The following is a 13,971-nucleotide window of genomic DNA, read 5'->3' as shown; positions in this document are numbered from 1 at the left end:
CCTGCGGGGCGGGTTTGATGGTGGCGTTGTTGGACATGATGGAGAAGTCAATGGGGGGTGGTGTCCGGGCTGGAGGGAAGACAAGAAGCTCGGTTTTGGAGAGGTTCAATTTAAAGAAGTGGAGCGACATCCAGTCTGATATGTCGCTCAACAGGTGTGTGATTCGGGCGGAGACCGAGGGGGTGAGGTGGGGGGTTGAGAGATAGATTTGTGTGTCGTCGGCATAGAGGTGGTAGTTGAAGCCGTGAGAGTGTATGAGTTGGCCAAGGGAGGAGGTGTAGATGGAGAAGAGAAGGGGCCCGAGGACAGAGCCTTGAGGGACCCCAACAGAGAGGGGGAGTGAGAGGGAGGTGGTGGCATTATAGGTAACGCTGAAAGAGCGTTGTGACAGGTAGGATGAGAGCCAGGAGAGAGCAGAATCTCTGAGGCCGAGGGAGTGTAGTTTTTTGAGGAGGAGGGGGTGGTCGACTGTGTCGAAGGCCGCAGAGAGGTCAAGGAGTAGGAGCACTGAATAGTGGCCATTAGCTTTGGCGGTTAGCAGGTCGTTGGAGAGTTTGAGTAAGGCAGTTTCGGTGGAGTGTAGGGGACGGAAGCCGGACTGTAGGGGATCGAGGAGGTTGTTGTCGTTGAGGTGAGAGCATAGGCGGGCGTAGACTAGGCGCTCGAGGAGTTTAGATGTAAATGGGAGTAGGGAGATGGGTCTGAGGTTGTTCGGGTCATTGGGGTCCAGGGAGGGCTTTTTAAGTATGGGGGTGATGTGTGCATGTTTCAGAGGGGAAGGGAAAGTGCCGGAGGAGAGGGAGAGATTGAAGATGTGGGTGAGGGAGCGTAGGATGGAGGGGGAGGGAGGTTGTAGGAGTTGTGAGGGGATAGGGTCAAGGGGGCAGGTGGTGAGGCGGGCATCAGAGAGGATTTTGGAGACTTCTTCGATGGTAGTAAGGTCAAAGGTGCGGAGTGTTGGGGGAGCTTCAGTATGAGGAATGTAGGGTGGGGTGGGAGAGGAGGTCAGAGCAGTGGTGGGGCCGTGGGAGAGGGGTGTAGAGGGGGTAGCTGAGTGAGGGGGAAGGGGGTTGGAGGGAGTTTGAGCAGCGACGAAGTCCCTGTGGGTTATGTCGAGGGGGAGGGGGGATGAGGGGGTAGCTGTGTGAAAGGGGACGGGTTGAGAAGGCGTGCGAGTTGCGGCAATGTCCTTGCGAATTGTGTCAATCTTGTTTTTGAAGTGATTGGCAATCTCAAGGGCAGTGAGTGAGGTGCTGGGTGGAGGTGGGGGTGGCGAGAGTAGAGAGTTGAAGGTGGAGAAGAGTCGGCGAGGATTGGAGGAGAGGGCCTTGATGAGGGTCAGGAAGTAGGCTTGTTTGGCAGTATGGAGGGAGGAGGTGTAGGTGTGGAAGGCAGATTTGTATCGGGTGAAGGCTTGTTGGGATTTGGTTTTGCGCCATAGTCGCTCCAGGGCACGACTGTGTCGTTTGAGGGTTTTGGTGTGATCAGTCTGCCAGGGCTGGAGCGGTCGGGGTCTGATGTTGCGTGTGGTTAAAGGCGCTAGTGAGTCAAGGGCTGTTGACAGCGCATTGTTGTAGGCGGTCATAGCCAAGTCGGGGCAGGACAGGGGGAGGATGCGGTCATGGAGTTGATCAACTGCGGAATGGAGGGAGGCAGGGTTAAGGTTGCGGAGGTTACGGCTGGTAGTAGTGTGACATTTGGAGGGGTAGGCATTGGAGGATGAGGAGATAGAGAAGGTAATCAGGTTGTGGTCAGAGAGAGGGAAGGGGGTGTTAGTGAGGTTGTGGGGAGCGCAGCGGTTGGAGAAGACAAGATCAAGGATATTACCGTCGGAGTGGGTGGTGGATTGTATGCACTGTGCAAGTGCAAAGGAGGAGGTTAAGTGGAGGAGACGGGCTGTGTCCGGGTTGACGAGGTTGACAGGGATGTTGAAATCCCCAAGGATGATAGTGGGTAGCTCAGAGGAGAGGAAGAAGGGTAGCCAGGAGGAGAAGTCTTCCAGGAAGCGGGGTATGGATCCAGGAGGCCGGTATATCACAGCAATCTTCAGGGGGGTTGGGGAGAATAGTCGGACGCAGTGGGCCTCGAAGGAGGAGAAGGATAGGGAGGGGGGGTTTGGGAGGATTCGGAAGGTGCTCAGCGGTGACAGGAGCAGGCCAACCCCACCACCTTTACGACCGTTGGGCCTGGGTGAGTGGGTCCAGGTGAGACCGCCGTAGGAGAGTGCAGCAGGGGAGGTAGAGTCAGTGGGCTGGATCCAGGTTTCCGTAATCGCCAGGAGGTTGAGGGAGCGGGAAACAAAGAGGTAGTGAGCACAAGTAGTGTACCGCAGCCACCAAGAATTCACACAGGCCCATAGAGCCCCTAATGTCCTTCCGGAAGTGCTTGCAAATCCGATTGGCAGCCCACAGATTCTGCAGCACCCCTACTTTCCCCATTTACTGCCTAACCTGGAATTCAGGTGGAAACAGCACATTTAACGCCCCTTGATTTTATGGAGCTGTTTTTCACAGAAGATTTGTACAATTTTATTGTGGGCCAAAGCAATTTATATGCTCAACAATATATCGCTTCAAACCCAAATTCAAACCTTGCCGTGTCATTCGCATGAAAACCCATTACGGTTTCCGAATGTAAAACTTTTTTGGGCCTAACCCTCAATATGGGCATTGCAAATGGAATGAGTTTCGGTCATATTGGTCCACAGACCCGATTCATCATCAGCCCGTGTTCTCTGCTGCCACGACCACGCATAGATATGAGACGATAATGTGCTTCATGTATTTCAGTGATAACACACTCTGTCATCCTCAGGGTGACCCTGAACATGACAGGCTCTACAAAATTTAGCCACTCATAAACCACCTCACTGAAAAATTTGAAGATGTGTGCACACCCCAACAAAACATCTGCATGAATGAGTCCCTCATTCACTTTACTGGCAGCCTTGCATTCAAACAGTACATCCCCAGCAATCATGCCAGATATGGGGTCAAATTGTATAAACTCTGTGATAGGGCCACAAACTATACGTACAAATATAGGGTTTATAAGGGAAGAGACAGCAAAGTAGAGCTCCCGACTGCCCAGACTACATGGGCAGCAGTGGCAAGATAGTTTGGGACTTGGTGTCTTCTTTGTTCCACAAAGGGTACCACTTATATGTGGACAATTTGCATACAAGCGTGCCACTATTTAGACATTTGTACAATCTTGGGATTGGCTCATGTGGCACTGTGCGACCTAATCACTGGGGCTTCCCCCAACGGCTTGTAAATACCTGACTTAGGCATGGGGAGAAAGCCTGTTTGAAGAAGGATGAATTGTTCACAGTGAAGTGGAAGGACAAACAGGATGTTTTTGTACTGTCTTCCATTCACGCAGACGTGACAGTCCAAATTAACATGGTATCTGGCATTGTTGAGAAACCACTTTGTGTCCACGACTATAACCTTAACATGGAAGGGGTGGACTTCAACGATTAAATGATGAATCCATACCTAGTTTCCCGGAAAGCTCGACACTGGCACAAAAAGGTGTCTATTTATTTATTTCAATTGGCTATATATAACGATTTTGTCATTTACAAAGCAACTGGATGAAGTAGATCCTTCCTAATATTCCAGGAAGACATCATCACGGCCCTTTTGTATCCAGAAGGTGCTGTGGCCCAATCCTCAAATTCAGATGCAGTTAGCCGTCTGCATGAGAGGTATTTTCCAGATGTCCTCTCTGGTACTCCAACCCCAAGATCACCCCAAAGAAGATGTCGTGTCTGTAGCAGACATGGAATAAGACATGACACCCACTTTTTTTTGTCCCAAAGAACAAAAAATAAAAAATAAAAAGGTCAAGTCCAAAAAAAATGTAAAATTTAAAAAAAACAAAAATAGTTAGTTTTGTTTTGTTGTTGTTACTGTTCTACTGTTACTGTTTTATTTTTATTGTTTTATTGTTAACCATTGCTGTTTTCTGTGCAGGAATATCATTCAGCTGCAGCACCGACCTGTTTATTCTGACAGCAACAGGAATTTGCTCTCAGAATATACATAAGTCAGTGTGGGCAGCGCTGTTGGATGAGATTTGTCATCCACAGTTAAAAAAAAAGCATATATGACAAAGCATGGGGGCTTGGATGGCCAGTGGGTGGATGGCCCCTATTCTTCACCATATGTAGTTTATAATATTTTTTGGCACATTTCATGTGTGCCCACCATTGGAAGTGGGTGGATGCAGGTAGGTATATTCTAATGGTGGGCATACTACACACTTTTTCTGGCAAAGATTTCTTCTATTTTTTTCATTCAGCCCACAGGCTGCATAAAAAAAGAACATATAATATGCCCCTATGCTTCATCATATATGTTTTATAAAAATTTTTGGCACATATTTCAATAAAAAAGTTGTTTTATTGAGTTACTGTTTTAGAAACCAGAATGGTGCCAATAATCTCTATACTCTAAGAAATCGGAAGCTACGAGCATTTCATCACTTCAGTTTTGCAGGATATTATTATTATTATATTATTATACAGTATTTATATAGCGCTGAAAGGTTTGCTCAGCGCTGTACATTATAGTGGGGGACAGTACATGAGACAATACAGTAACAAAACAGAACACGAGGGATTCAAGGGCCCTGTTCTTTCGAGCTTACAATCTAGGAGGGAGGGGATAGTGGTACAGGAGGAAATGGCTGTGGGGGATGTAGTGGTGGCAGGAGTGGAGGAGATCGGCTGTTAGGTGAGGGCGGAGTAGGCTTCCCTGAAGAGATGGGTTTTCAGGGTGCGCCTAAAGGTGAGGAGGGTAGATAACAGTCTGATGGATTGGGGTAGTGAGTTCCAGAGGATGGGGGAAGTCCTGGAGAAGTCCTGCAGTCGGGCGTGGGAGCTGGAGACCAGGGAGTTAGAAAGTAGGAGGTCTTGTGAGGAGCGAAGATTACGGGTAGGGTGGTATTTGGGTATCAGGTCGGTGAGGTAGTTTGGGGCAGCATTATGAATGGCTTTGTATGTTTGTGTTAGTAGTTTGAATTTAATGCGTTGGGCAATCGGGAGCCAGTGGAGGGAATGACAGAGGGGGGTGGCAGAAGCGGATTGGTTGGTAAGGTAGATGAGTCTGGCCGCTGATGAGTTCAGGATAGACTGAAGCGGGGATAGTCTGTGATGAGGTAGGCCGGTGAGAAGGGAGTTGCAGTAGTCCAGACGTGAGATAATAAGGGAGTGAACAAGTAGTTTAGTAGTGTCTGGGGTTAGGAATGAACGTATTTTGGAGATGTTGCAGACGTGGAGCCTGCATGAGTTTGCCAACGATTGGACATGGGGTTGGAAGGACAGGTTTGAGTCTAGAGTGACACCTAGGACTTTGGCTTGTGGGGTGGGACTGATGGTGGCATTGTTGGTCATGATGGAGAGGGTGGGGGGGGGGTCACGGGCTGGGGGAAAATCAGGAGCTCAGTTTTGAAAAGGTTCAATTTGAGGAAATGGAGCGACATCCAGTCTGATATGTCGTTCAGTAGGTGGGTGATACGGGCGGAGACTGAAGGGGTGAGTTGAGGGGTGGAGAGGTAAATTTGCGTGTCATCGGCATAGAGGTGATAGTTGAAGCAGTGGGAGTGTATCAGTTTGCCGAGGGAGGAGGTGTAGATGGAGAAGAGAAGGGGCCTGAGGACCGAGCCTTGGGGGACCCCAACAGAGAAGGGGAGAGAGGGGGAGGTGTTAGCGTTATAGGTAACGCTGAAGGAGCATTGGGATAGATAGGAGGAGAGGCAGGAGAGAGCGGAGTCTCTGATGCCGAGGGAGTGTAGTTTATTAAGGAGGAGGGGATGGTCAACTGTGTCGAAGGCTGCGGAGAGGTCGAGGAGAAGGAGGACAGAGTAGTGGCCATTAGCTTTGGCGGTTAGCAGGTCATTAGTGATTTTGAGTAGGGCGGTTTTGGTGGTGTGTAGGGGATGGAAGCCAGACTGTAGTGGATCGAGGAGGTTGTTGTCAGTGAGGTGGGCACTTAGGCGATTGTAGACTAAGCGCTCAAGGAGCTTGGAAGTAAATGGCAGCAGGGAGATGGGTCTAAGGTTGTTCAGGTCGGTGGGGTCCAGGGAGGGTTTTTTGGGTATGGGGGTGATGTGATGTGTGAGGAGGAGTAGGTGAGGAAGGCGGATTTGAGAGGGAGAGCGCTCGAGGGGATCTGGTTTTGCGCCATAATCGCTCCAGCGCACGACTACATCGTTTTAGATTCTTGGTGTGGTTGTTCTGCCAGGGTTGAAGCGGTAAGGATATAAACAGCGCCATTTGTAAATTGGGAAAGCATCTGATCACACCGATCTTGGTGAGATTAGAGTATGGGCAGAGGAGAGATCTAGAGTATGATAGACTCCAGATTTCTCAAAAAAGAGTATATGGCAATGCCCATTGACGTTATAGGGGATGCATGCTTTGACCCTGTGCCAGTATGTAAACAGCGGTTGCACCATGCATGGGGTATCACCACAAATGTCAGATCGAGGGCAGTAATCTAGTGCTAGACCTCCTCTGTAAATTTAAAATTATATCTTGTAAAGGCTTTTAAAGTGTTGCCTATAGATATAAAAAATATATGCAGTCTGTCGCCATTGCATGGGACATGCAAAGTTTAAATCATGTCATGTTTGATATCTATTTAATAGGCATACCATCATCTTTTATACTTTACCAAATAATTGGCCAATATATTCTGTTTTTGTGCAATAAAATAAAAAAAAAGTGTATTTTTTTTTTAATTTGCATTTGAAATATCACTGCATGAGTACTATATGACATAAAAAATTGCAGCACCCCCCATTTTATTCACTAGGGTGTCTGCTTTAAAAAAATATAATGTTTGGGGGTTCAAAGTAATTTCCTAGCAAAAAATACGGATTTTTTTCATGTGAACAAAAAGTGTCAGCAAAAGCTTTGTTCAGGTGGTTAGACCCCTTTTCGGAAAATAGACACCCCAGACTATTTGCTGAGGTGCATATTGAGTTAATAGAAGAATTTATTTATTTTTTTACCACAAGTTTTTGGAAAATGACAAATAAAAAAAAATTTTTTGCACAAAATTGTCACTTAAATGATTTATTGCTCACACATGCCATGGGTATATGTGGAATTACTCCCCAAAATACCTTCTTCTACTTCTCCCGAGTATGGTGATACCACATATAAGAGACGTTTTGGTAGTCTAGCCAAACACAGGACCCCAAAATCCAATAAGCAGCTTCAGGCTTTTAAAGGGCTTTATTTCCTCATTACACTTGACTACCTATCACAGTTTTGGAGGCCCTAAATGCCAGGATAGCACCCCCCCATGACCCCTTTTGGACAGTAGACACCCCAAGGAATTTGATAAGAAGCATGGTAACTATTTTGCAGATCTCAATTGTTGCCACAAATTTTTGGAAAATTGAATAAAAACAACAAAAACATATTTTTCTTTTTTTTTTATATATATTTCAAAACCTTGTGAGGAAAAAATTAGATCTGCAAAATGCTCACCATGCCTCTCTTTAAACTCCTTGGGTTGTCTATTTTCCAAAAAGGGGTCATTTCGGGGTTTGGTGCTATCCTGGCATTTTAGGGCCTCCGAAACTGTGATAGGTAGTGAGAAAGTGAAATGAGGAAGTTACACACCTTCAGGCTTTCAAAGTGGTCATTGGATTTCAGGCTCCTGTATGTGGCTAGACTCCCAAAAAGTCTCATGCATGTGGTATCCCCATACCCAGTAGAAGTAGCAGAATGTATTTTGGGGTGTAATTCCACATATATCCATGGCTTGTGTGAGCAATATATCATTTAAATGACAACTTTGTGTAAAAAAAATCAAAAAAAGTTTTTGTCATTTTCCAAAGACTTGTGGAAAAAAAAAATCTTCCATGGACTCAATATTCCTCTCAGCATAAAGCTTAGGGTGTCTACTTTCTGAAAAGGGGTCATTTGGGGGTGTTTGTACTGTCCTGTTATTTTATCACCTTAAGAAATGTGATAGGCAGTCAGGAAGTAAAAGTTGTGTAAATGCCATTATCTATATCATAGATTGTAGATGCTATAACTTTCACACAAAGCAATCAATATACACTTATTGGGATTTTTTACCAAAAACATGTAGCAGAATACATTTTGACCTAAATTTATGATGAAATTTGAGTTTTTTGGATATTTTTTATGACAGAAATGAGAAAATATAGTTTTTTTTCAAAATATTCGGTCTTTTTTTGTTTATAGCGTGAAAAATAAAAAGCGCACGGGTGATCGAATACCACCAAAAGAAAGCACTATTTTGTGAAAAAAAGGACATACATTTCATTTATGTACAGTATTGCATGACCATGAAATTGTCAGTTAAACTAGTGCAGCGCTGTATAGCACAAAATGGCGTAAATTGCAGTATCTATACCATAGTTTGTAGACTGTATATTGATTGCTTTGTGTGATAATTATACTTATTTGAATTGTTTTACCAAAGACATGTAGCAAAATACATTTTGGCCTAAATTTAAGAGTTTACTACATATTTACTATATATTTTTTATAGCCGAAAGTAAAAAAAAATTGTTGTTTTTTAAAATGTCGGCCTTTTGTTTATAGCGCAAAAAATAAAAAGCGCATAGGTGATCAAATACTACTTAACGAAAGCTCTATTTGTGTGAAAAAAAGGACATACGTTTCGTTTGAATAAAGCATTGCATGACCGCACAATTACCAGTTGCTGTATAGCAAAAAGAGGCCTGGTCAGGAAGGGAGGTAAATCCTCAGGAGGGCAAGTGGTTAAAGTAAAATGGTCCCAACCTAAACAAAGTTGGGCAAATTTACAAGTCTAGTACTTGTGAAACCCTTTTAGGTTTTAGACATTGTGCATCACCAGTTAGACAACATTTTTTAATGAAATATCTCAGTTACAGTTTTAAGGAAAGAATATCACTAAAGAGCAAAAGATGCTAAAATATAGCTAAATTATTTAAATGTAACATCTTATTACAGGTGGTGAATTATTTGTTGGCTTGTACAATGATTTCTGGGGAAGAGATGCCACTTTATTTAGGAGCACGGGACATCTTCCACACATTCGAACAGAGCATGACGATGATAGAATCCTAAAAGGTAAATAAACTTGGGTAATTTTTTTCTTAATTTAAACTCTGCTGCATGTTTATGGGTGTTTGATTGGAATAGTTCATTTCTCTAGTAACAAAGTAGCTTTTTGTACAATCTACCTCATACTATATATACTATATTCCAATTAAAAGAACTGTCACTGCCATGTGTCAGCATGTCAGCTTCATGGAATGGCAAGCAGCATAAATGTGCAAAAAGCAACAAATACACTAAACTGGAATAATAAAGACTGAGTCCTTGTTAATTGGTTTTCACAAGTATATATTCAATAAACAATTCACCATGACTTTTTTCAGTCAGTAACAATTATAAAACAGTAAACAAAATCAGCTCTGTCATTAAGGCTCGAGCTGCCAATCTCATTTTGAGCTTTAGACAAATATTTACCAGTACATGAAAATGGCCCACCATATAAACAGGCCACAACAAGGAAGGGTGGGTCACTCCTTAAAATCCTTTTGGCGACTGGCAGAGACCCCTTTCAGCCTCTTCTTTAAATAGGGGCTAGGGAATTTCTGGAAAGTTCTGGGGGGTCAGGTGACTTTGAATGGTCTATCCTTTAGGGCCACCCAGAACTTCCAGAATATTCCCAATCAGCTGACACCTTATGACCTATCATAGAACCCCCCACTGAAATAAATCAATGGGGGGCTTGAAACTCCTACCATCACCATCCCTTGAGGGAGAGGGGGGCATTTAAACAAGTCACAAGTTAGGCTGAAGTTTCTTTCTTGTGTATTCTTACCTCTTTGCTGCAGTACTTTTCCTATCCTAATTTCTTTCACATGTGTGGTTTGGCTGTGCTCACTTATGGGCTTCGCCTGCTTATCTGTGGGTTTTATTTCCTTCCCTTCCATCACTTCCTGGCCCACCTCTTAGTTTGCTTGCCTATATAAGATATGCTCAGTCTAGCCTACATTGCCTGAGCAACTGCACAGTTCTCTGAGCTCCCATTCATTGTTACTTGTGTATCCTGTGTCTGACTATGCATGTTGGTGTTCTTCATCATGAGGAAATCTCCTTCCTGATCCTTCCTAAGTCTTCTAGTCCCATCATTCTTGGACTTCTATGGTTGCAGAAACACTCACCCTATCTAGACTGGAACTCCGGACAAATGTTGTCATGGCGGTTGCAATGTCATTGGTCTTTTCTCCCCAAGGTGCTCCTACCTCTCTGTGTACCTGTGGTCGAGGTCGCTACCGCTCTGATGCTCCCTCCACATTATCAGGCCTTTCAGGATGTCTTCTGTAAAAAAGCTGCTGACAGTTTGCCTCCTCACCGTCCCTACAATTGTGATATTGACCTCCAACCTGGGTCTACTCCACCTCGAGGTAAAGTTTACCCTCTCTCCATCCCTGAGACTCAAGCCATGTCTGAATATGTCCAATAAAATTTGCAGAAAGGATTTATCCGTAAGTCCAATTCTCCTGCTGGGGCTGGCTTTTTCTTTGTGGAGAAAAAGGATTGTATACTCCAGCCCTGCATTGATTAGAGAGGTCTCAATGTCATCGCCATTAAGAATCGGTACGCGCTACCATTAATTTCTGAACTCTTTGACAGGCTTCGTGATGCTCACATTTTCACAAAGCTAGACCTCCGTGGAGCACACAACAGATTAGGATCCGAGAGGGTGATGAGTGGAAAACAAATTCAATACCAAAGATGGATATTATGAATATCTTGTAATGCCCTTTGGCTTGTTGAACGCTCCAGCCGACTTCCAAAACTTTGTTAATGACATTTTTTCTGATCACCTATACTGTATATGTGTTGCATTGTCTATCTGGATGACATACTCATCTTTTCTTAAAGTTGCAAAGTTGGAGAAGTGCCGCAAACCCAGGTTCCTTTCCTAGGCTAGATAATCCTGGATAAAGGGGTGCTTATGGATCCAGCCAAAACTTCAAGCCATCTCCAACTGGCCCCAGCCCTCTGGTTTGAAAGCCATGCAGCGCTTCTTGGGATTCACCAATTTCTATCACCAGTTCATTCTGGACTATGCCTTGCTGGTGGCCCCAATCACTTCTTTGACCCGAAAGGATGCCAACACCAGAACCTGGTTTCCAGGCTTTCCATAAACTCAAATCCTCATTTCTCTGCATCTACTCTCATATGTCCAGACATTTTCCAGCCATTCTTCTTGGAGGTAGATGATTCATCTTTGGGAGTGGGGGCCATGCTTCTCCAAATGCATGATGTATGCTCCATCCTTGTGCCTTTTTCTCTAAAAAAGATGAGATCAAGAACTGCTGGCTTTAAAACTGGCACTGCAAGAATGGCGACATATGCTGGAAGGATCTCCACATAATATTCTGATTTATATGAATCATAAGAACCTCCAGTATCTGCAATCCGCCTGACATTTGCATTCCAGACAAGCACGATGGGCTCTCTTCTTTGCCAGATTTAACTTTGACATTATCTTCCGGCCCACTTCCAAAAATGCCCATGCTGATGCCTTATACAGATCATTTGACATTGTTAACTCTAAATGTCATGTTGAATCAGAACCTATTATTTCTGCCAATCATATCCTGGCCACCACTCATCTTCAGTCTTAACGTATCCCACCCAGAAAGATCTTTTTGGTGCCCTCCCTTTGCTCCAAGCTTCTCAAATGGGCACATGACTCTTGGAACATCCTGGTGTGGAACATAACTTCCTGCAATGTTACTACTAATGGCCCTCACTTAGGAAGAATGTTGAAGAATATGTCCAGGCTTGTGCCATTTGTGTACAGTCTACATCTTCCACATCTGCTCCAGCAGGTCTTTTACCCCTACCAGTTTGATATGTACCTTGAAGTTGCATCTCCATGGACTTTATCTCTGAACTACCCCCCTCAGTAGGCTCCACCATTATCTGGGTGGTTATGGACAGGTTTTTTTAAATGTTTGAAAAATCTGAACCAGGCAATCATCAGAAGGAAGTATCCAACTGAGGAAGATTGAAAACGGGGAATAAAGATAAATATATCCCAAAAATTAGGAATCCTGCAAATAGTAACTATTTTACAGATACAAATGTGCGGTATTTCAGAAATTGTATTGATCTATTTCCAATTTTCTTTTTTTTTTTTAGAACCAAAGTTTGTAGGCTCCTATATGATTCCAGATAATGAGGACAAAGAGGACAATAAAATATACTTCTTCTACACTGAAAAGGCAATGGAAGGAGACCATGGAGCCCAAGCTATATATTCTAGGGTGGGAAGAATCTGTGCTGTAAGTGCATTCTGTGTACAAATTTAACACGCAATATTTCAACTATGTATTGTGTAAAGGGTTTTTTTCAGAATAATTAATTAAAGAGTCATTAGTTGGTGAACTGGTCATACATACGGCTGATGTCTGAGTTTTGTAGGACTGACCCCTAAATTTTTAGAGAAGTGTGGACTTGTTTTTTTCCCTCCATTTATACTTTCTTAGGTCTAATGCTGCATCCGCCCCCTACTGGCTCTAAGTGTGAGAACTCAGTGATCACATGACTGCTGATCGCTGAGTTCTCACAACCGCTGTCTGCTCTGCCCCCCCCCAGTGCTCACTGGAGCACTGGGCTGTAGAGTGGGAGGGAGCTGCTGGCCCAGCTTCTCAGGGGATTGGGATCTTTGTGCAGCCTGGACCAGTTGAGTGCTGTCAGCTGAAAATAGGTCACAGGAGTGCAGAACAAACTGCACTCCTGTGGTCCACAGGCATGAGAAGTACAACCAGAAGAGCTATAGGTATACTTCAAGTATGCATTTTATCCATTTACTGTGAAATTGCAAATTTGGATCTTAAAACATATGATAATCTGTCCACAACAGAATTGTAATAAAGAGAAGGCTTCTTTTTAAATGATGTACCATGAATATGTACATTATATACTGACATGCCTGGATTTTAGCCATGTTCTTCCTTTTAATGACTGCATACTTTAAAGCATTGAAATGTTTTAAATATTTCATAGTGAATAATTAGTCTGCACTGATATGATCATTATGGGTATATGTTGCAAACTATACCTTGTAGAAGAAACATTACAATATATTTTATTCATAAGATAGTGACATTTTGTATGTTTGGTACCTCCTTAATGTTTGCTGTCAGTCCCAGCTGGTGTGATTTTTATTTACTGTACGTTATATGATTTATTTATTAATGTATTTATTTATTTATTTTTTCATTTATTGTTGTAGAATGACATTGGGGGCCAGAGAATGATGGTAAATAAATGGACCACATTTCTAAAATCAAGACTGGTTTGCTCAGTGCCCGGACCACATGGGATTGACACACACTTTGATGAACTAGGTTAATTATTTATGTATTTGTAATATATAACTGTTGCAGTATATATTCTTTATTTTATTTCTTTGAATACATTATGCATCATTGCTACAAAGCCATATCCATGCTTGAAAATCTACTTCAAAAAGAATTTAAGGAGCAATGTTTTACAAGCAGGTGTATATTAGCAGTTTTATGAGATAACTAGAGTGCTGTACACAATACTTCTCAGAACAATTAACCATAGAATTATACCATTATATTGCAGATATACATTTAGTGGAAATGTGTGATTTTCTGAAATGATCTTGTTCCAAGTATCTGACCATTAGATATTGGTTTTACAATCATGAATGTAAATGCTATATTTACTGTGCAGGTTAAATACAGTTGCCGACATTTCCACACACAGACTGCAATGGGGCAATCTAGACAATCACTCGGGGCCTCAAACTTTAAGAAGTTTAGGCTTTTCCATTTAAAGTATACGCCATTGATGGCCTCCTTTTGAAAATGTTTGTAACCTGTTTGTGTCTGGCTTCAGTATCTTTGAGTCACAGACTAGAAACAGGAATGCTG

At 43.3% G+C, this 13,971-nt stretch overlaps 1 protein-coding gene across 1 annotated transcript in view; it reads left to right on the top strand.

The window, feature by feature from the left end:
• Positions 1 to 13,971, top strand: part of SEMA3E (semaphorin 3E) — a 188,605-nt gene that overhangs the window by 126,885 nt on the left and 47,749 nt on the right. Inside the window, exons 6-8 of the mRNA XM_089685944.1 lie at positions 8,990 to 9,109; positions 12,206 to 12,348; positions 13,302 to 13,416. Coding sequence (XP_089542070.1) covers positions 8,990 to 9,109; positions 12,206 to 12,348; positions 13,302 to 13,416 — 378 coding nt within the window. The remainder of the gene's footprint in view (positions 1 to 8,989; positions 9,110 to 12,205; positions 12,349 to 13,301; positions 13,417 to 13,971) is intronic.

Source organism: Staurois parvus, unplaced genomic scaffold (genome assembly GCF_062004578.1).
Source record: "Staurois parvus isolate SC_StPar_1 unplaced genomic scaffold, SC_StPar_1.0 ptg000019l, whole genome shotgun sequence".
NCBI lineage: Eukaryota > Metazoa > Chordata > Amphibia > Anura > Ranidae > Staurois > Staurois parvus.
The sequence above is the reverse complement of the archived record's forward strand: the minus strand, read 5'-3'. Positions and strand labels throughout refer to the sequence as shown.